The sequence below is a fragment of the Hydractinia symbiolongicarpus genome, chromosome 3 (assembly GCF_029227915.1).
Source record: "Hydractinia symbiolongicarpus strain clone_291-10 chromosome 3, HSymV2.1, whole genome shotgun sequence".
Taxonomy (NCBI): Eukaryota; Metazoa; Cnidaria; class Hydrozoa; order Anthoathecata; family Hydractiniidae; genus Hydractinia; species Hydractinia symbiolongicarpus.
In genome coordinates this window covers 28,341,729-28,363,981 of record NC_079877.1, presented here as the reverse complement: position 1 = coordinate 28,363,981, position 22,253 = coordinate 28,341,729, and the positions used below count along the sequence as shown (strand labels likewise).

General features: G+C 32.6%; 1 protein-coding gene across 1 annotated transcript in view; it reads left to right on the top strand.

Annotated features, from left to right (window-relative positions):
- Nucleotides 1-21,816, top strand: part of LOC130636643 (uncharacterized) — a 33,536-nt gene extending 11,720 nt beyond the window's left edge. The window contains exons 3-33 of the mRNA XM_057446434.1: nucleotides 1,538-1,716; nucleotides 2,741-2,952; nucleotides 5,284-5,576; nucleotides 6,241-6,499; nucleotides 6,595-6,740; nucleotides 6,839-7,028; nucleotides 7,321-7,410; nucleotides 8,774-8,844; nucleotides 9,104-9,241; nucleotides 9,837-9,932; nucleotides 10,489-10,569; nucleotides 11,107-11,258; nucleotides 11,700-11,799; nucleotides 12,114-12,260; nucleotides 12,499-12,642; nucleotides 13,298-13,370; nucleotides 13,573-13,622; nucleotides 14,507-14,649; nucleotides 15,459-15,647; nucleotides 15,881-15,976; nucleotides 16,085-16,162; nucleotides 16,483-17,179; nucleotides 17,513-17,621; nucleotides 18,325-18,439; nucleotides 18,757-18,849; nucleotides 18,985-19,114; nucleotides 19,546-19,949; nucleotides 20,178-20,317; nucleotides 20,725-20,877; nucleotides 21,185-21,283; nucleotides 21,523-21,816. Coding sequence (XP_057302417.1) covers nucleotides 1,538-1,716; nucleotides 2,741-2,952; nucleotides 5,284-5,576; nucleotides 6,241-6,499; nucleotides 6,595-6,740; nucleotides 6,839-7,028; nucleotides 7,321-7,410; nucleotides 8,774-8,844; nucleotides 9,104-9,241; nucleotides 9,837-9,932; nucleotides 10,489-10,569; nucleotides 11,107-11,258; nucleotides 11,700-11,799; nucleotides 12,114-12,260; nucleotides 12,499-12,642; nucleotides 13,298-13,370; nucleotides 13,573-13,622; nucleotides 14,507-14,649; nucleotides 15,459-15,647; nucleotides 15,881-15,976; nucleotides 16,085-16,162; nucleotides 16,483-17,179; nucleotides 17,513-17,621; nucleotides 18,325-18,439; nucleotides 18,757-18,849; nucleotides 18,985-19,114; nucleotides 19,546-19,949; nucleotides 20,178-20,317; nucleotides 20,725-20,877; nucleotides 21,185-21,283; nucleotides 21,523-21,722 — 5,067 coding nt within the window. The 3' untranslated portion in view covers nucleotides 21,723-21,816. The remainder of the gene's footprint in view (nucleotides 1-1,537; nucleotides 1,717-2,740; nucleotides 2,953-5,283; nucleotides 5,577-6,240; nucleotides 6,500-6,594; nucleotides 6,741-6,838; nucleotides 7,029-7,320; nucleotides 7,411-8,773; nucleotides 8,845-9,103; nucleotides 9,242-9,836; nucleotides 9,933-10,488; nucleotides 10,570-11,106; nucleotides 11,259-11,699; nucleotides 11,800-12,113; nucleotides 12,261-12,498; nucleotides 12,643-13,297; nucleotides 13,371-13,572; nucleotides 13,623-14,506; nucleotides 14,650-15,458; nucleotides 15,648-15,880; nucleotides 15,977-16,084; nucleotides 16,163-16,482; nucleotides 17,180-17,512; nucleotides 17,622-18,324; nucleotides 18,440-18,756; nucleotides 18,850-18,984; nucleotides 19,115-19,545; nucleotides 19,950-20,177; nucleotides 20,318-20,724; nucleotides 20,878-21,184; nucleotides 21,284-21,522) is intronic.
- Nucleotides 21,817-22,253: the final 437 nt, after the last annotated feature.

Here is a 22,253-nt window from a genome sequence, read left to right as displayed (position 1 = left end):
CGACGTTGTCCTTTTTCGGCAGGCCACCTATGCTGAGAATACAAAAAAGAGCTATCGCACGCATCGCAAGGCTTATGAATGTTTTTGTAGCCAGATGTCTTCGCCACTTGTGCCTGCCTCCACAGATTTTTTATGCCTATATATTGCCCATCTGGCTAGGTTTTTACTACCACAATCAGTTTGTATGTATCTAAATTTTGTTGGCCTTCTACATCTTGAGATAGGAAATGCTAATCCTCTAACCAACAATTGGACACTATCCACAGTTTTAAAAGGTATGAAGCGTATGCTTGGTGTTCCGGCCAAGCCACGTCTTCTTATTACCACGGCTCTTCTTTTTGGTATTCGTTCTCGCCTTAACCTAAATTGTAGCTTTCATGCTTCATTTTGGGCTGTTTGTTTAGTTTCATTTTTTGGTCTGTTCCGTAAGTCACATTTATTGCCGGCATCTTCTACGATATTTAATCCCCTCAAACAACTAGTTCGGTCTGATTTTACTTTTCATGATGACCATATTCTCGTTCTAGTTAGATGGAGTAAGACCATCCAACTGGGACAGCGCACAATTACTGTTCCACTGGTGGCTATTCCTTCTTCTCCTCTTTGTCCAGTTCGGGCTATTTTGCATGCTTTTTCTCTCACTCCAGGTGTTCTGCCTGATGCTCAAGCCTTTTGTTGGCGCAAATCCTCGATGCTACCCAACACTATATTGACATATCGGACTTTCATGTCCGTTATGAAAAAAGTGTTGACAGAGTTAGGGTGTTCTACCTCCCAATATGGTACCCACTCGTTTTGCCGTGGGGGGGGCACCTTTGCTTTAGAGGCAGGTGTTCCCCTGGATGTCATATCCTTATTGGGGGACTGGAAATCTGATAGTATGTTTCTTTACCTTCACATGCCCCTTGCTCAGCGGTTTTCTGCCCAACGACTTATGGCATCACACCTTGCATGACATATTTTATTTTATTTTATTTTCTACTACTACTTTGGATTTGGACTCTATGTTTTCACATATTTTACGTTGTGAGCTATGCTATGTATATATATATTTTGTTCACGCTTATTAATATTATATAGAGATGTGTTATTACCTTGGCTTTGTTGTTGCTTATATTATATATGTGTTCTACTTTCATTTCATGCTTGTATATATTTTCAGCTATTACTATATATAAATGTTTTGTAACTTTTGTCCTATCTACAGCAATAGAACTGTACTCTACAATGATGAGTTTTTATGTGTGAGTTTAACATCTATTTTTAAACATACAAACTTTGTATTTCTAAAAATACAAAGTTTGTATTTCATAGAATAAAAAATACAGGAAAAAAACAACTAAATTTGTGTTGTACGAAATTATATTGTATTAAAAATGCAGATTGATACACAAAACGACACTTCAAAATAGAAGTGGTCAAATTTTCTAGAGAGCAACAATATATGATGGACACTTTATAAGTAGAGAGCTGCATTAAAGAAAATGTCAATAAAATTTTTTTAAATTTCTGATTGTTACAATAATTTTGTCTATAGTTTGCTGTTCAACTAGTTGATGAAGATACTGATGAAATCATCGATTATAATGGAGAGCCATCTGCTCAGTTGATATCAAGAAATGTCACTGTAAATTATAACTTAGGCATTCCTGTAGTTGATACTTGGCTTGGTAGATTTTGCAACCAGGATCACTCTGATTACACATCATATCGAAGGTACTACAGAAATAATTATCCTGACAAACATGAGAACAACCTTAAGGATACAGTAACCACTTTTGACACACACACACACAGTAATCTCAATTTCTCCAAAGCATAATTTTTTTTTAAAATATGTGTTCTTAAAGATAAATAAATTACCAATAGGATGATGCAATCCATTTAATATATGGAATTTCCGAGAATGAGAAAAAAATTCTCAACAGAAAAATAAAGCTCCCCTAAGTAAAAATTTTTACCAGAAGCATTATGGTCAAATTGATCTTAACCAGATCTCCATCACTTTGGACCATTTTTTGTAGAAAATAGTTCATTTAAAAAGTCACATTTTGCTCTCACATTTATTAAAAAGTTATTGTTTTTCTTCTTTTTTGATGTATCTGTCATAATATCTTGCTAGTCACATTTAGGTGCGGGTATTATAGCAGCACGACAGCTTTTATTTTGTCATGTTTCATCAAAATGGAGGAGAGTTATCAAAATAATTCCCAGCCAATACAATAAAAAAATACTTTAAAAGATTTTTTCTTCAACCTGTAACTATGTGCTAAAAAACTCAAGTGTAAAACTTTAAAATAATTGACCACTTCTGTATAATTTCTGTCAAAAGTTTTTCTTTTACTTCAGAATAAGAAACATGGAAAAAAAAATAAAATGTGTAAACAAGGCTTGGTTGTGAATATTTGGACCTAAGTGCTGTGGTTTCCCTGTATTATTTTCAATAAGGAATTATGAGGAGTTTGAAATAGCTCAATTCTACGGGGTGTGATAGAAGTATATCTAGGTGTGTGAAACATTGCATGCGCCACAACCTAGACTGATTTGTGGATTTAAATGATTTTGGTCCCAAGTATTCATAGTGTGTTGTTCGTCAATTGCATAGATACACTATAATGACTTAGAAAATTTTAATAAGACCATTGATGTAAAATTAGATTTGTATTTTCAATTACAGACAGAATTAATGGAAGGATCAGAAAAATTTTCTTGTGTTTTTTGTTACTTTTTATTACTTTAGATTTGAACATTATATGCCATATACTTATCAATGTGGTGACCAAAGCAATAACTTCACATTGACCCAATTCCCTATGTGGCGCGGTGAATATTATTTCAGACATCTGCGATTTGAAGATAAAGGATTTGATGGTGATACACGATACATACGATTTAGTTTAACATACAATGATACATACTTATACATTGATACTCCTGATTTTAAAATTTATGGTAAGTTTTCTGTTTGTGTGGTTATTTGTATAGTTTTTCTGTTTTATTCTTATATAGTAAATAAAGGTAGTAGAAAAGTTCCAAATCATACCCTTTACCATGCTTACAATGCTCAATAATCATGTTATTTTCATTTTATGTTTTTTCAAGCATATAACATCTAATTCAAATATATATGTTATGTACTTGTGTTTTATTATGCGCATATATTATATTTTAGTCAATAAAACCTGTAAAAAAATCCATTAGGCAAAAGAAAAATGAAAAATCTGTTATATGAATTTTGATGACGTCAGCAATGACCTGTCAGTACTATAAAAAATATTTGAAAAAAAAATTTTTACCAATCACCTCTATTGCATAGAGGTTTTAACTCTAATCAAGAAAATGTATAGACACATGTGCTCTTGACACATTGTTAAAAAAATTAAGCTGCCTTCAGCAATGACCAATTTTTTTTAAACATTTGTTCATTTGTTGCCTTTAGTAGAGCTTGAAACACTGAAGAAAATGTTGCCTTTAATGTGTAGAGCTTAAAACACTGATAAAAAAATGTATCATGTGCCTTTGAGTTTAAAGAGATATAAGAGTTTAAAAGTTTTGCTCACATCAGCAAAGACCAGTTAAAATACAAAAGTGTTTTTGTATACTCCATTGTATGGAGCTTGAAATGCTCATCAAGAAAATGTATAGGTTCATGAACGTTTGACAAACGGTTACAGAGATATTAGGACTAAAAGGTTTTTTGATGATGTCATCAGCCTGTCCATTCCAAAAGAGTAACACTAAAAATTTTAGTGTCAATTTCGTCCCAGGTGGTCCCTAGTTACCCAAACAGAAGATGACATCAGTTACGTAATGTTTAAATATTAACTTTGCCATTTAACAAATAGGAAAGAAAAACGTCCTCTTTGTAAGCCTAACACACAGACCTTGGAATAAGAAAGTATGCCTCAGTAGCTGTAAAAGCTGCGCGATTTGTTGAACCACTTTGAACTCAGGCGTTGATTTAACTAGTGAACCCTAAACACTGGAGATTTTGCAGACCTTATCTTCTTCATAGCATTAATTTTCTTTTTTTCTCAAGCCTAATGAATGTTTATTACTGGTCATTGAATGTTTTTGATAAAATACCACAATGTTTTTATGATTTTATACCAAACATTTAGGCTTTATAAGTGCACTGATGATTTTGTGAGGAAGCATAGATATATTTATGGTTTATGCGTTTCACTATGTTAACATTGATATATTTACTGAGATAGGTTAAAACCCCAGTCATACAACATGATTATAAACTAATCTAAAATATAACAATAGCAAACATAGTAAACATCCTAAACACATTAGAGGATTTCATAAAAAAATATCTTTCATCTTTGTAATGGTCATCTTTTGGAGAATTTTAAATTCTCCAAAAGACGACTATTATGCATAAATATATCTACCTATATATCTTAATAAACTAAAATAAAATAACTGAGAGATATAAAAAATATTTGACAATTACAGGCTATTCTTTTATTGATTTTATGATCCTGCTCGCATTGTAAACGCAAGTTTAATAATAAAAATATTAAATATCATTATTTAGCGAACATTCAGCCTAATATATTGTTTGTCCCACAAGAAGTAAGAAAGTTTAAGTAAAGACTAGGTGTATTTTAAAGAAAATTAATTCTTCAACATTGCTTTTAAGTCAGCAGGAAAAAATAAAGTAAATAAACAAGACTTCATTTACGATAAAAATCAACATTTTAGAAGTGCGATATTTCGCAAGCATGAAGTAGTTTAGTTGATATGGCAAAGACTGGGAAATATGTTTATCATTATTTGGAGAATGGGTTCACTAAGAACCAGTTTCTCTTGTTTTCTTTCAAATATTTACAATATCAGCTGCCATTTAGCCTGCCTTAATGACATTAGGTTAGTAAATTGTACCATGACCTTAAATAATTTTGTTCACAATTATACCCAAAATGTTAATGTTGTTTATTGTCATTATTTTTTTACTGTTTTGACATTTCCTCTTTTTTTCTTTTTGTGCAACTTTTAAATAAAACTTGTTGCTTTATGAATGTTGAATGTTTCATTTAAAATAAAATATTTTTACATTGTCAAAGGTGTGTCCAATACTTTAAATGCAATAAGCATCTTTGTTGGTAAAATTAATGAGATATGGATGCGATTCGCCTTGGGATAAATTGACCTTGTTTAATTTTTGCAATTTGAGATATCACCCATTTCAATCTGGAGATTGAAAATCAACATTTTTAAAACAAACTTTACTAGCTGCATTATCCTTTAATTGAACTATCCATCTTATTTTAGACTTGGAATTTGTACCAAATGCAATTGGATTTGTGAATACGCTACCAGAAAATGTCACTGCAAATACTCCAATTACTATTGGCCTCCGTCTTGAAAATAATGTTAATCAAGTGGTAAATGACACGTTGTATTCAAAAATGCAAGTTATTACCTCCGTCAGCATGTTACATGGTGTTTACTATTTTATTGGTGGTTTGCAAGAGACACATACTGATTGCATCCTAGGTGGCCCTGATGTTTACGTTCACCCGACTAATCAAAGGCGAATAAAATCTAACTTTAATGCTGGATTAGTAAGCAAAATTTTGTTGTCATGTTATTCACATAGTTGGTTGTTTGACTTTATTTACTGACCTTATCCAACTGAAAAATGAGATGCAAATTTATAAGATGTGCATACAGGATGTACACTAAGCTCTTGATCACTATAACTGCGTACCAGGGAAATCTGGAATATCCTTTAATCCCCATAATGTTTCAACAAAGAGAAAATCACAGGAACAATGAATTATTTGTCCACAAGCGCTTTCTAACTTTTATACTTTATGCAGAAAAAAATCCATCTGCTGCTCAACTAAACAAAAAATATTTATTATTCCACAGTGAGCTAACCATCCAATCAGTTTATACATACTGGTTATTGTTTTCTTAAACGTAACCACCTTTCAGACCTGCAGTGTAAGGTAGAAAATGAGGGAGACAGAACTTTATTTCAATGTGCATTCTATTTAAATGTTATTGATTTAACGTCTCTATAATACCATGCACAATGTGCATTTCACAGTACTTATACAAAAAATAAATCTGTTATGTATGCTTAATAAATCAGGTAGAATATCAGATGTCTTAAAAAGACAGTAAAACATCCTCAGTGTAAAATCTGGTGTGACAAATTAAGATGATGTGTTTAAAGGAGAAATTACTAATAGTCATGTAAGTCATGTTGTATTTATTTAGACGAATGTTACATTCCAAATGGAAGATGTTGGTGTTGATATCACAATGAATTTCACATTAAAACTTCACAAATTTACTTATCGCCGTTACCCAGAGGACGAATATTATCACTTTTTTAGTGTAGCTTGTTCATTTTTTTATTTCGATCTTTTCTTTGATACAGTGACAAAACTCAATTCAAGTCATATCATGTACAAAATGTATCGACATGACCAAAACTATTTTCGAGCAACTAAACTTGTCAATTTTACTGTAGTTGGTAAGTATTGTGAATTTTTATTTAGTTTTCCTAAGGTCAGTTTTTTTTTGATTAATTTTGTAATTTAACACCTGGATGTGTCACTGTATTTCTAGCTCAAACACCTGCAGCACTTAGAATTGTTCCAGGTCAGATTATCAATTCAATACAAATTGCAAATTTTGAGTTTGATAATCCAATCCAAGTGGAGTTGGTTGACGCAGCTAACAACAGAGTTACCAGTGGACCAGATTCTAATTTGGTAATAACTCTGCTATTTGTGGAAATCTATACTTAGCTATATCAGGTCATATTTAAAATGCTCGCACTTATGTTCATTTTCTTTCTCTTACTTTGTAGCTTGTTCAAACTTTCTCAAACACACCTGGAGTAGAACTTTCCTATGATAGTGAATTTTATTTGGAGCGCGGTATTGGAACATTTCGTGGGTCAATTTTTAAAGTGCAGTCATCTATCACACTTGCATTTCGTGTAACATCCTCAGCTGGTGTATTAACAACGGCTGACTCTTCTCCCTTCAGTGTTTCTGGTATGTTTATTTTGTGACAATCAAATGTAACTTTGAAATGTTGTTATAAGTGTTAAGTCAAAGCTTAGAGATGCTTTGCAAAAAAGGTAAAACGAATCAGATGTGTTTTCAAAATAAATCCTTACCTGAGCTAATTTTTAGAAGATTTAGAATTACAATTTTAATACCCATATTTTGATTTTTCTTTTTCAACAAGCAAATAGTATAATTTAGAAATTTTAGCCATCTGTGTTATAGATAGTCAAGTTTTCAAATAAAGATTTATTAATTATTTTATAATTTATTTTTTTAGGAAATTGGAACTTTGTAATGCATGGATCTGAATCTCAAGAAGAGATGGTGTATGCTGCATTGCGGCATGGATGGAGATATTATTGGCTAGGTAAAAATACATTCCTTTTCAGAAACTCAGAAATTATTATACTCACAAGGGATCTTAGATTATTTGCATGGATTTTATAAATGTCCATACATTATCTATTATCGGTGATTATCTAAAGCCCTTTAATTCTGCTTAACATATAACCATCATTCGTAAACTTTAAAATATAATTTTTTGCACATTTAAACAGCTGAATGGAATATTCTTTGACGTAGTGTATGAAAAAAAAAATCCATTCGATTGATATCTGTTAGACTGAAAATGAAGATGAAGAAAATGAAGAAAATGAAGTGTTTCAAAATAGACAACACCATAGTAGTTAAAATGTTTTTTGGTATGACTTTATAATTTTAAATGAAAACACAAAATCTTGTTATAAAAGATTAGGTGTATGTGTTTAATAAAATTAAAATCATATACATCACAATCGAACAAAATATATCTTGTAGAAACATTGATATTATCAAAAATTGATTTTGATAAGGGTGTCTGAGACTGATGTCAATTGAATTCAAGAGCTTCTTATAACAACTTGTGCGTACATGACTGATAGTTAATCTATTGTTATAAATTGTTATAAAACAGGTTTGGTGACCAATTAACAAACGTATTAATTTCAGTACAGAAAATGTCAAACATTTACAGTGTATCTAAGGCTATCATTTAAAGAGATGCATTTGAAATAACTCTGATTATTTCTAATCAAGTATCAGTAAATCAAAAAGACTCTCACATGGTCATTTTCTTTTAATGAACTTCGTTATATAATTAGGAAGATGATCTTTTTCGAATTAGGGATGTTTTCTAAATTTTCCTGAGCATAACAAACCCAAATATATGAATGATTCCTTAATGTAGCCATGCTAGGAATTTAAAAAAATTGATTCCTGTCACATATATCTATTGCTTAACAAAATATTTTAGTTGTCCCAAAAATATATGTGGGACGTGGCAGTAAGTTAAAAAACTTAGATTTGGTGAAAAGTATTGAGGTTCACACTATTTACCTCAAAATAGCACCTCAGAATCTGGAAAACTCATGAAAAACATCTTGTTCAACCGGGACTTGTGATGATATAAATATGCTTCGATTTTGCCCATTTTGAGCCTTTGCTTAATTGAGTGTGTTTACAAAAGGACTTTAAAAAACATGTTTTTTTATTTTATAAAGGCTTTGAAAATAGTATTTGCGTGTTGAGATTATGTTGGGTTTCATTTTTTTATCTAACAAAAACACCCCTTCCATAAGAGGTTACATTGCAATTTTTTAGTAAGTGACTAAACTACACTATATATACTTTATCATAAGCAAACTTTATCTGGCATATTAAATAGTTATAAGACAGCATGTGTGTTTTCGTAGGCATTAGATGGGTTACATTTCACAATTTGACATCAACTCAAGAGGTGTATCAGAAGTTTGTAGATGGCAAGGTAATTATTTTTTTGAAAGTGATTAAAATGAATAATGTTTGATGGGAGAGTTAACATTTAAAATAATTTTTTGCAATATACATTCTGTATTACACAATTTTCATGGTTCTCAAGACTTAAGACCCATGATTTGGTTGCATGTTGTATAACATTTTTTGACACATGTTAGATAGTTATACAATCAGTGGAATTACCTAATGTTTTATTGCTATTAAAAAGCTCAAAACAGTTTTGAAAATACTTATCTTTGTAATTTTAGAACAGTGGTGATCAGCGAATTATTTGCATGCTTGGTCCTGATGATGAGGCAAAACATGCAGCGTTTGCTGCTGTTGCAGGTGCTTTTGACACTCCTGTTCTTGGATATTCATCTACAGACAGTAAATACTCAGACAAGGTACTGTTGTTAAGAAGTATAGTTACACATAAGTGACATGGAATTCATGCTGCGAGTTGCTTAAATGTTTGTATAATGTTACAAGTTTTAGGCGAAAAGATTTTTATTTTTATTTTGGCAGACATTTTGGTTTGGATTTCATACTCTAAAATGAAGATAATTAAGCAGCTTAGTCATGCTGGAATTTCATGTTGCCTAAGTGTAACTGCAGTCTAACTGATTAAAATTACTTAGAAGACACCCTTCAAAGTCCCTTTAAGTTTAATTTAATCCGAAAGAGTAATGCTTTGAATTTTTGCACACATTGCTTTTAATTCATAAGTGATTAAATATCCAGTAACAGAAAGATTGAAGCAGAAACCAAAGGCTAGCTGAAGATTGAGATTGACTATTAGAAAGCAACCTCAACTTTAAGCAACAAGCTGTAAATTAACCACTATGCTTTTTTGCGTAAGAAAAAAAAATCTGAATATGTTGGCAGTTTATATTGAGCAATAAAGTTTATGGAATTTTTGTTGTTAACCAGGACTATCATTGTGCATTTATTCTATAGTATTGCATGGTGTTTTTTTTCAATTATATATTTTTTTAATAGCAACAACATAAGTTATATAAAAGAGTGGCCTTCAGTGACAGCTATCGATATGCAACCATTGGAAGCGCTTTAAAATCAAGAAATTGGAACAGGATGGTGAGTCATTACTATCTTAAATTAGTGGTGAAAAAACCTATTTCTGAAAATGCAGCTAGAAAGTAGTTATAACTGTAATTTTGTAGAAGTGAATGCATTATATATTTTGATAAGATAACACCATATAGCGTGGGAAAAAGGATTGTAAACTGTTTGCGAATTTACCTTGTCTCCTTAACTTTAAATTCTGCATTTTTTTCAGTCTTATTCACAATTTTTTTGTAAATTCAGTGTTTACCTTTCGACAAAGAGTAGAAAAATAGCTATTTAACGTGACTAATTATCAATCTTTATTTCATCAATAAAAGTCTGCTTCTTCAGATTTTCTCATTCCACCTTTTGTACAATATTATCAAACTTTAATTCTGGAATCTTTTTTTCCAAACACAAATTTCTCCCTTAAGGTTGCATTGAACTACCAAGTTTTTCATCTAACAAAATCCAATGGTTAGAGGTTCCCTTTAATCGTGATCCGTGATTGAGATCATATATGTTCTTATAATGCAAAGATTTAATTGATAGCGTCTGTGTAAAAGTGTTAATTATTCCTTTACAGGCAGTCGTCGTTGAGAATGGCTTCATATTGCCCGATGATTTTGTATATTATTGCAATTTGTTCAAAATCTATTACATTGAGGTAAGTTATGTGCTGTAAAACTTGAATTATAAAGAATTAAGCAAAAGGCATACTTATTTTAAGAGTCTATATGATAAGGATCCAGTGCTCACCAGTTAGTCACAAAGGTGATAAAAGATAATATTCAATCAACTCTTTGATGTCATATAGTTTCTCTATAAAGACAGTCATTCCTCAATACTTTAAGAGGCTGTGTTGAAAATCCCTAATTCCCTTACAGTTGTAGTTTTCACGTGGCCTTAGTGAGAGGACAGCACCCCAAGATTGTAGAATTTTTTTTTTCAAAACTACCATTAACTTTAGACCTTTCTGCAAATTTAGGGTAATTATTGTACCACTAAGGGTTTGTTTTGAGATTTTACTTGTGTTTTTTTTATTTGTAAATTTTTTTACAGAATTTATTTGCTTTTATTGGAAAAGTAATATATATGTAACAACGTACCTGTATTTTTGAAAAAAAAATTGCGTGAAATTCTAATAACCTTTGCCTGCTTGGGAAGTTTTAATTTCTATACAAAAATTACTTTGTCATTGTAGATAAAATTCCCATCAGTATCTTCAAGCTCAGATATGTTATCACAGGAAGAACTTGATTCATTCTTCGGTAAACTATCTGATGCAAGGACTAAATTGATCTGGTCATTTTTAACTGGACACGCCCTGACATACGTGTTAGCTGAATCAGCAAAGTAAGTTGTTGCTAATACTAAAAAGCGCCCATCACATGGTTAAGACGTTTTAGACAATTTGATTGGCTAATTCTAATAAAATATAAATCATATTCTTCCAAGAAACGATAGCACGATATTTCTTATCTGTTCTTGTTTAAACTGGGTGGAAAAATTCATAATACCTGATGTGTTTCAGCCTTGAAAATACCAGGGTTATTTCTTTAACTGTATTTGTGTTTCCATTATAATACATGGTGCAACACGAGAATATAAAAACAAAAAAAACATGTTTCTTCGTGCAATACTATTAATATTTTGAGAATTTAAACTCTAAAGGGAAAAACAAAAGAAAAATAGCAAAAGTTGACCAATAAAAAAACAGGAAAGAAAACGGAAAGGGTAGAAATTACAAAGAATGTAAAAAATGTTTTCACAATATTGTTTCAATGATAATTTTAGACGGGGAGTAACTCCCACCACTGGATACACTTGGTTGGGAGAAGAAAGTTTGACTCAGCATTTTCCTTATAACAACGAAGGCCACTGCAGTTCTTTAGTTGTGAGTATTTGTTTTTGTTTTTTTCTGTAAAGCTGTGGCGTGAGAACTATTCTATTGTATTCGTAGAAATGCTTTGATCTGAAAAGTTAGGTAAACTCTTACTGCTTTCCGCCCACTAGTGGCTAGTCTGTCTATGCTTTCGGAATGACTTTCCTATTTTTATACAGGTCAATGTTTTTTTTATAGTCTACAAAATGACTTATACAAAAGCATCAGCAATAAGTACTTAAAAACATTCTTCAAACATATCTACAAATAACGCAGATCACTAAATAACTTAATAGGTGATTTAAATATTTTATTTTATATCCTAGGGCACCACATGCACAGAAGCTTTTAGAGGAACCATCATGTTTAAATCGACCTATCCCAATTTCGGCTTCAAGGGTACAAATTGGGGAATTCTTTCTGCAGATTATGCAAACAAATATTCAAAATCGTTTAATTTGTCTAAACTTGGGGTACGTATGTTGTAAAAAAATAACTATTGTGTTTATTTACTAAAGCTGCAACCATATGAATCTGAAACACTCGATTTGATTGCAAAATTATTTTGTGGTATTTCAGTTGATGTGAAACAAACTTTGGGAGGATTTTGTTACAGTTAACCCTGGAAAACCTAAAAACTCAGAAAATGTGTGTTAGAAGTTGGTTGGCCTACACAAATTAATTTGTTAGTTCTTATAAATTTTAAATTAGGATGAAGATGAAAGAACAAAGGCAATCTTAGCTCACGATGCAGGCGTACTGATGGTTATTGTGTTACGACATTTTTTTAACAATCACTTGACGATGAATGCGGAAAAAATCTTGGGGCATATGGATGCTATTTGTGATAGCTGTGTAAGTTAAAGATGTCTTTTCTTTAAAAATAAATGCGCGAATGTTCAATTATGTCTACTGGATGTCTAAATGAATATATTTTACTATTAAAAGGGAGGCATTAGGCATCCAAGGCATTTTGTTTGTTTTGTTTATGATACTTAGCATGTGAGTAGTAAGATTTTCTAAAGTGATAAGCAAGGCCAACTTTTGGCAAACTGAATTTATCTGGTGCTTTGTATTTTTGTATCGAAGTAAAAACTGTGGAATCAAATTACTTGTTTTAATGCTGAGAGATGATGATGATAAATGGTGAGAGTTGATGATGATGATAATGAATGGTGAGAAATGATGATGATGAATGGCGAATAGAGAGAGTTGATGATGATGATGAATGGTGAAAGATGATGATGGTAATGAATAGTGAGAAATAATGATGACGAATCGTGAATGGTGAGAGATGATGATGATGATGATGATGATAATGATGCATGCTGGGAGATGGTGATGGTGAATGCTGGGAGATGATGATGATGAATGCTGAGAGATGATGATGATGATGCTGAATGCTGAGAGATGATGATGATGAATGCTAAGAAAGGACTTCGACAAGGAAGTGTCCACATTCTTTTATTTGTTTTAAGTATTTATTTATCTTATATTTATTTTTTTCTAGGTTGATTTGAATCAATTACTTTCTGGCACCAATATCAAGTTTGATGAGAACAGCGACAGAAAGAATTACACAGGTAGAAGCACTCAACAGATTTATAAAATCGCTTTAAATTATAGTCGTCTCGTGGCAAAGTGTTCAAGAAATTACATTGGAAATGTTTGTTGAGAAAAATGTTTTAGATTTTGATTGATCTATACATATACATACATCTATACAAGCTTAAGGAAATTTTATTTCTTTAAAATATATTAATTTCCACGGTTAATTCGATTTAGCCTTCATGCTTCAAATTGATCCGGTGGGAGGTGCTGTGGGGAAAGAGAACGTGAGTGGATGTTTCATTTTTTTGAAAGTTTTTTTTTGTCACTTTTTTCTATTATTTTACAATTTGACACACATTGTGAAGAAAACGCAGTAATAGATAAACAGTTTCTGAAGTTTGAAGAACATGGAAGCAAAGTGTTCATTTTTTAGCCATATTCACTAACTCCATGCTACTAAGAAGCCAAGTTCTAAAATTAAACAATAACGTTGTATTTTTAATTAGAAAAATATTGATGGCTAATCAATAAGGCCCGTGGAAAAATCCACTTAGGCAGGATAACAGAGAAAAACAACCATCATTTAAATTTAGCTGACGTCAGCAGAGACCTGTCAGAACACAAAAAAATTTTATTCAGAAATTTGTATGCCTGTTGCCTTCATCGTATAGATCTTGAAAAGCTGATCAAAAAAATATATAGGATCATGTACTTTTGACAAACGGTTGCAGAGATATTAGGGTTTACTGTTTTTGATGACGTCATTAACCCGTCCATTCCGAATCGGATTTGGTGGCCCAGGTATGAAAAACTTACCCAAATTGGTCCCACGTAGTCCCTAGTTACCCACACGTCAGTTATTTCCACCCGTTTCCAAGTTTTTTAGCCTTAAATTTAAAAGTGCAATGCAATGGCTTCACTAATCTTAATATACTTTCCTTTGGCGTCATTCTTGCTTGAACGTCAAAGTTTGGTTATTTACAGAACAAATTTATAGGCGATGTTTTGCAGACTTTATCAAAGAAAATAGTAAAGAAATCTTATCCACTTTGCAAAAGTCACAGACAGACAGAACTGGCGTATTATTATAGAGATGGTAATTGGTAATGCCAAATATGTTGTGAAATTTTATTAACCTCAGATCATCTTTCATTTTTTTATTTTCTAGATTCTTAAGAAAAAACGGTTTTTGCATCTTGGAGAATTAGCAGTGTCTAATGTTACAGCCAATCATACCATTACAGAGATCTCAGTTGCTGGTGAAACATTTATCCATTCTAATATATCGACATCAAACTGGAATGCCATCAGGTAATTTTTTTTATTTCATGTTGGAAGTTCTTAATCTGTTTGTCTGGATATAGCCTAAAATGACTCTCTTATTTTGGAAGGAATAATCAGAGTGTTATAATTTTATAACTTGTCTTGTTTAAACATGATTTTTATAAAATCCCTATGAAGCTTAGTGACAGCTATCTAGATTGGACTGGTGCGCTTTTAAAAAATTGTCATGACGGCTATTCATAAGGAAATGTGTTAAGATATTTGACGTTCTTTTAAAGCAATGCATCATTAAAATATGACGGAGGGGAGTAGGATTTGCAACATTTGTTTAAAAACAATCTCCTTTCAATGCATGATGCATGACATCGTATGTTGCGGAACACTAGAGTGTCTAACAAAGGAGGATTATCGCTCCTCTCGTAATTAGTTGTAAATTGTAAGAATCTTGCAAAACAGTAAAAATGGTGAAAATGGTTTGAGACAAACGTAGCAGATAAGGAATTTTTAGAAAACAAGGAACCTAACTGGAAGCGAACTTTTAAAAAAGATTTTAATCAATCTACTGATCTATCAATCTAAAAAGTAAATTATTTTAACTGCTGTGATCTGGTTGGTTGATTTCGCTCCTCTAATTAGCACCTCAACTAATAAATAGCCAAAGATGATTTCGATCACAGCTGTAGCTGTCGAAACGTAGCCTAGAATAAACTCGCTTGTTCATGACATAATAATATTTATATTATTCAATGACAATGATTGAACAGATAAGTGGAACTAACACCAATTTAGGAAGGAAAAGCTGTTAAAACCTTAACAGATAAACTGTTTCTTTTTAGCATGCAGATGTTAGACACCTCATTGAATGCTGACTTCAGTTACACTAATACACCTGCTACTGAAACGGTGAAAACGGAAAGCACCCCACCCGCTTTCTATTGTACAGGTGGTTGCGGTGGTCAGTTATTGTCTACAGAAAATCGAGTTTATTGGTCACATGGAACGTGTGTAGAACAGGATGTGTGCAGGTAAAAAAATCCATTAACTTTAAATTAAAAATAAATTTCAAATGATATTTCTCTGTGCCTCTCTGTCTTACCCTCAACTTCAACTGAAAGGTCTGATGATTGAAATGTTAAGTGAACATTTAATAAATATTGGGCAGTTTTTGTTAAATGATAGAAATTGTGAACATGATTTTCTTATTTAATTTTTGAAAACTGACACCAACTATTTTATACTTACAATTATTTCTTTCTAGATGTAATATAGATCCACTTACTGGCAATCCTGGCTACATTGGTGTGAATTGTGAAACAGCACAGTGCTCTACCTGTTTGTTCGGAACATGTGAAGGGTATGCAGAACGAAAATTTATTTTTACAGTGTTGTACTTTACTTTTGATTTCTCTAATTCTCATCATTTTTTTATCATTTTAAATTTTAAATATTGTGTCCTTTATAGACCCAGCAATTGTGTCTGTGATGCTGGTTACATCAACTCTGCAAATGCATCTGATTGTGGTGTGCCAACTTGTTTGACGTTAGTATCCTGTATTATTTTTTCGTATACATACATCTATGGTATACATACATTCTATGGTATACATACATTCTATGGTATACATACATTATGTGGTTTACATACATTCTATGATATACATTCTATGGTAAACATACATTCTATGGTATACATTCTATGGTAAACATACATTCTATGGTAAACATACATTCTATGGTATACATACATTCTATGGTATACATACATTCTATGGTATACATACATTCTATTGTATACATACATTCTATGGTATACAGACATAAAGACACTCTTTAATAGCGTTTTTTGCGTTTAAATTTTAGTCATGGTTGTGATTTGACTTATGGAGAATGTACTGCTGCTGATTTTTGCAAATGCCAGGATGGGTATTATGGTAAAGATTGTACTGGCAAATGTGATTGCCAAAATGGTAAATGCAGTGATGGTGAAAGTGGCTCTGGACAGTGTACTTGTGATGCTGGGTATATCGGATCAAAGTGCAGCACGCATCAAGCTATCATTATAGCACCTACCTTTATTGGAATCGTGTTGTTGCTGGCGCTTCTCTTCGTGGTGGGTCGCTACAAGTACAGACATATGCAAATGATGGCAGACTTGATGAGCACTGATTGGAAAGCTGATTGGGACAACATTCGAATGCGACAAAAAATGCAAAAAAGCAGCATGAAATCGTTGGTCAGCATGATGAGCATGATGTCGGCGAAGAGTAACAACAAAGAAGAGAAGGTCGTGTGTCAAAACCAGGGCATGTGGAACGGTAGGGAAATTGTTGCAAAGATGATTCGAAAAGATGATATTGAACTTACCGATGAAATTCGCTGGGAAATCAAACAGATGAAAGATTTGAAACATCCGAATTTGTGCCCCTTTGTTGGTGCGTGTATCGAGTCGCCTAACATTTGCATTTTGAACGAAGTGTGTGGTAAAGGTAGCTTGGAGGATCTTCTTGGCAATGACAGTGTTGAACTTGGATGGAATTTTAGATACTCCATGTTGAAGGTAGGTTAAGAAGTCTATTATTTGAGTTACTATTTTATCTGATGAAACTTGTTTTAAAACTACAGCTTAATTTGAATTGTTTATGTGAGGGATTGAAATTTTTTATCAACTACTCTCTACTCGTCACTCGAAAACAGCAGAAGACGGTTTGTCGTTAAAAAGTTACAAATTATTGTCTAACAAGAGATAACACTTTTCCGTTCCATTAAACCTACATTGAAGCTTCTTCATGTCACATGTAAAAGCTTCTTTGTGTAATGTGATATGCAGTAAGAACAGCTAACCTAAAGAACTTTTTGCTCTCTTTAATTTCGTTTTCTTTGGTACACGTAGGATATATGCCGTGGAATGTCATACCTAGGAAAAAGTGATATCAAATCCCATGGTCGATTGAAGTCGTCCAACTGTTTGGTCGATAACAGATGGTGCGTTAGACTTGCCGGTGAGAACATTTATAACAGGCTCTGTTATGAATGCAGAGTTTCTGTAAGAATCGTTTATTTTAATGTTAAGAAATCTGATAGACTGGTGGACTAATTTTTGTTACTCCTGAGGTTGGTTAATCGAGAGTTAAGCCTTGTATGAAGGCTCTGTCAATCTCAATGGAGTGTACTTTAATTGACATTTTTTTAGATTGAAAAGGAGGGTGAAAAAATGCTTTGATATTGCTGTCGAGAAAACGAAACAAAAAGTCCACAGTGACACCCTAACTTAATTTTCTCTAATTTATAATGCTCTTTATAAAAAAAACTGGGCTTTAATCTTCCCACAGGCAGTGTGATTTTTTGTCAGTAAATTTTTCATAGTCAATAACAATTCTCGCCAGCGCGCTGATACTAAGATTATACCAAAGATTACGGACATCTCAGAATTCAATGTGGGTCAATAATTGCTAGAAACAATTATTTACAAACAATTATTACAGTATTTTTATTAATATACATGTTTTTACAATAAAGTAAATGAAACTTCATCTATTCCGTAAATCTTACCATTTTTCCTATGAGGAAACATAAAAATCAGTTTGCAGGTTTTTGAAATAAGTAAAAATAAAAGCTTGTATATTACAAAAATTTAATAGAAAAAAATCTCCACATCGTTTTCAGCAGGTTGCTATTAATTTTTCAATTTTTGTTGTTTGATAGATTATGGATTGAAAAGTTTCAAGGCAGACCAGTATGGTATTCGAATGTTTTCACCGAGCACTGGGATGGGTGTTGAATTACCACGTCCTGAAGAAATGGAAGGCTGTGATTATTAGTACGAACATTTAATTTTTATCAACTCTGAAATTTTTTATTTTTTTAAATTAAATAAAGGAGCGGTAATTTTCTAAGAGCACAAAAGTGAGTTATTTTTTTTGGTATTAGCAAGCAAACTGTTAGGAATAAACAATTAAAATTAATATAAGATTTTCCCCACATCTTTAAAAGGATAGCACGAGTAGAATCGCTAAATTCTAGAAGTGAAGAGATATTTTAAACAAAAAATTGGACCAAAACTTTTTCCACACAACGAAACTGAGAAACTGCTTTTAAATTATCTATCGATAGTGACTTACTAAAATTAACTTTCAGCAATCTGTTATGGACCGCCCCTGAAATTATTGCCACTGGTGTCTCCCATCCGAATCATGTTGGATATGGTACCATTACTGGGGATGTTTACAGGTACGTTATTGTTAAAAATCACGTTATTCCACAGAAGTGAAGAGTTTTGTTTTGGTAAAATACATAATTTCCAAAAGTTACGAACGTTAAAAACTGTCTGAAGGCTTATTTTCCATCTTATTGTTCTTATTTTAGTTTTGCTATCATCCTTGTCGAAATGTGCACGCGACATCATCCTTTCCATGAATTAGATCATCTGGCGCCCTATGAAATTGTGCAAATGGTTGGACGGCTAATCCCTCTTGATAAAAGAGCCAAGCTTTCGGTGTGTGTTTATGTTAGTTATAAACGACAAATGAAAGCCACAAGGGAATACTTTTATGACTGAAGCGTCTTTATTGCTCTAGGACATATATTGATTGATTGATATATACCCTTGGGCAATCAAATAATTTATTTCCGCGCCTAATATTTAATAGGACAAAACTTTATGCTAATTTAACTTTCTTTTGTGATCAATGTAGATATCTCTGTTACGTGAATTCTTCTATGTAATACGTGAAAAAATAGTGCCACCTAACTGATTTTATAAGAAAAGCTGACCTCCTTCTTTTATTTTGTAAGGTTTTTTGACCATAGCGACTTCTCATTTAAGCGAAGTAGCATGGTCAGCTGGAAAAGCTATTCCCTTTTGAATCAAAACTCCCTTTGCTATTTGTTGAAATTGCAGTTTGATATTTGTTTAATCTGCACTAGAGTTGCAAAGACGCGGATGGGTTGGCTATTGACGTTTTAAGACCAGAGGTTGCTGAAGACTGCTTGCCTGTGGAAACCGAACAAGCTACTGGATTGCAAAACTTGATTGAAGCTTGTTGGAATCAGGATCCTACTTGCCGACCAACGTTCGATGGATGTATGAAACTTCTCAATAAAATTAATCCGCATCGAGGCGAATTGATGGATAACTTGATTGTTCTCATGGAACACTACACGAACAGTTTAGAAGCGATTGTTGCTGAAAGAACGTGCGATGTAAAGGAAGAGAAAGAAAAGGGAGATCTATTGTTAAGTAAAATGCTGCCGCCATTAATTGCTGAAGAATTGAAATCTGGAAGTAAACCTGTGCCGGAATATTTCAACTGTGTCACTATCTATTTCAGGTTCAAATTGTTTTCTGATAGCAGAATACCTCGCAAGTTGTTAATTGAAATTCGCCTGCTTCAAATAGCCATTAATATGTACCTTAAGTGCATTGGCCAATGTTATCAGACTTTTTGTTAGTTCTATGGGACACACAAAGTTGTCCAAAGGTCGTTGACTTTTCTAGCGAAGAAGATATGAATAACTTGCATTTCTTCGCTGAAAAGATGAATATTTTTCCATCTTAGCGATGTTGTTGGATTCGGAAAACTATGTGCCGATTGTTCTCCGTACCAAGTGGTTGAACTGTTGAATGAACTCTACTCTGTTATGGATGACGTCATGGATTCTTTTGATTGTTATAAAGTCGAAACGATTGGAGACTGCTGTAAGTTTGATGTGAATAAGTTCCCTTTTAGTTATTAAGAAACTAGTTGATAAGCCCGTGGAAAAATCCACTTAGGCAGAAGGATAATGCGAAATATCCGCCATTTAAATTCTAATCAGCCATAACCCGTCGCGATACACAATTTTTTTTTAGGAATCGTTAACCCGTTGTCTCTATTATGATGAGCTAGAAACGCTGATTAAAATATTGTATAGAATCGTTTGCTTTCGACGAAAGTATAAGGAGATATGAGGGTTTAAAAATTTTGATGAAATACAAATTTTTTTTTGTATACCACTTGCATACATGAAAGTCACGAGGCTCAAATCAGATAGTTTAACAATGAATAAGTGGACTAAATTTATTAAATTGATTTGTTTTGTTTTCATTTCGATATTTTAATTTAGACATGGTCGTATCTGGTCTTCCCGTTCGTAACGGCGACAATCATGCTGGCGAAATCGCAAGTATGGCTTTACAACTGTTGACAACATATAATGGAGTTGGTTATAAACATTTGGACGGCTCGCAAGTTCAGCTTCGTATTGGAATGCACTCAGGTATGTAAAAATCTTGTTACTTCTTTGTAGGTTAGTAGTTCTACGTGTAAAAATTTCGCTAAAAATGTTAATTTCTCCTTAATAATAGCCATTGTCTGTCTCTGCCTGATTAGATTTTGTTGCGGGCGAATTCTCGGGTATTTTCCCCTAGCTAAACTGGCAAATTTATTAAAAAAAGATTGTAATCAATCCTTCTGCGGCGTGTTCAAGCAATATATACAGGAAAACCTGAACAACATTTATTGCAATCTCCTTAAAGACTTTAGTCATGCCGTTAGGGAAATCATTTGTTCATATTGTTCCTTAGGACCGTGTGTTGCTGGCGTTGTTGGATTAAAAATGCCGCGATATTGTCTGTTTGGAGATACTGTAAACACTGCTTCACGTATGGAAAGTGGTGGATTCGGTAAGTTCATTTTTGTTAGTGTGTGACTGCAACTATATGAGCATTAAAAATGTTTAATATGTAGCTACAGGAATGCTTTTTGATGATGTTAAAAACAAAAAAGGAAATGATGTGTATGTTAGTAAATTATATTTAGCAGAAATATATTCCGCATGAACTGTTAATTGTTGCCTTAAGTTTTTCTCGATGTATTAGCTTTATGACTTTTTCTTAATTTAAAATCATGCGTTGTATCGTAGCTTTAAAAATTCATCTATCTGAAGATACGTATAAGATCTTGGAATCATTGGGTGGCTACCAGTTCGAATGTCGAGGTGAACGACAGGTTAAAGGACGTGGTGCGATGACAACATACTGGCTTACTGGTAAAGAAGGTGGCGATTACAACCTGCCATCGGAAGACTTGGCTTTGTCTGCTTCCCAACACGACTTCAAATAATTTTTTTTGTTACTTATTTATTGTTTTATTGTTTTTTGATTTAGTTAAATAAAAAAATTGTAAATGTTTAATTGTAAATAATGGTAAAATTTAATTATATCTCATTTTTATATGTCACAACGTTAAGAAATGATGTCTACACAATGTGTGTATAAGGATTTTCCAAACATGTCAACCCCGATCATTTCTCTTGCTTTGTACAGTAGTTTCTCCAACAAGAAGCCTAGAGCCGTGAGAGGCATGAAAATTTCCGCTATTAGCAACATGCATAAGCAAACTAGGGTTTCAAATAACCTTGAAAATTTGAAGTATACACCTTAAAAACCGAGGAATATGGATTATTGAATATCCCGAAGTTTCACTATAAAATCTGGATTGTTAACATCTCAATACAATAAAACTGAATAAATAAACAAAACAAAACAGATATACATTATTCTAAAACAAAGTTAAACCTCTATTAATGTAGAAAATGTCATCATACAACTTTTTAACAACTTCAATGAACCATGTAGTTCCATTAGTTCGGAA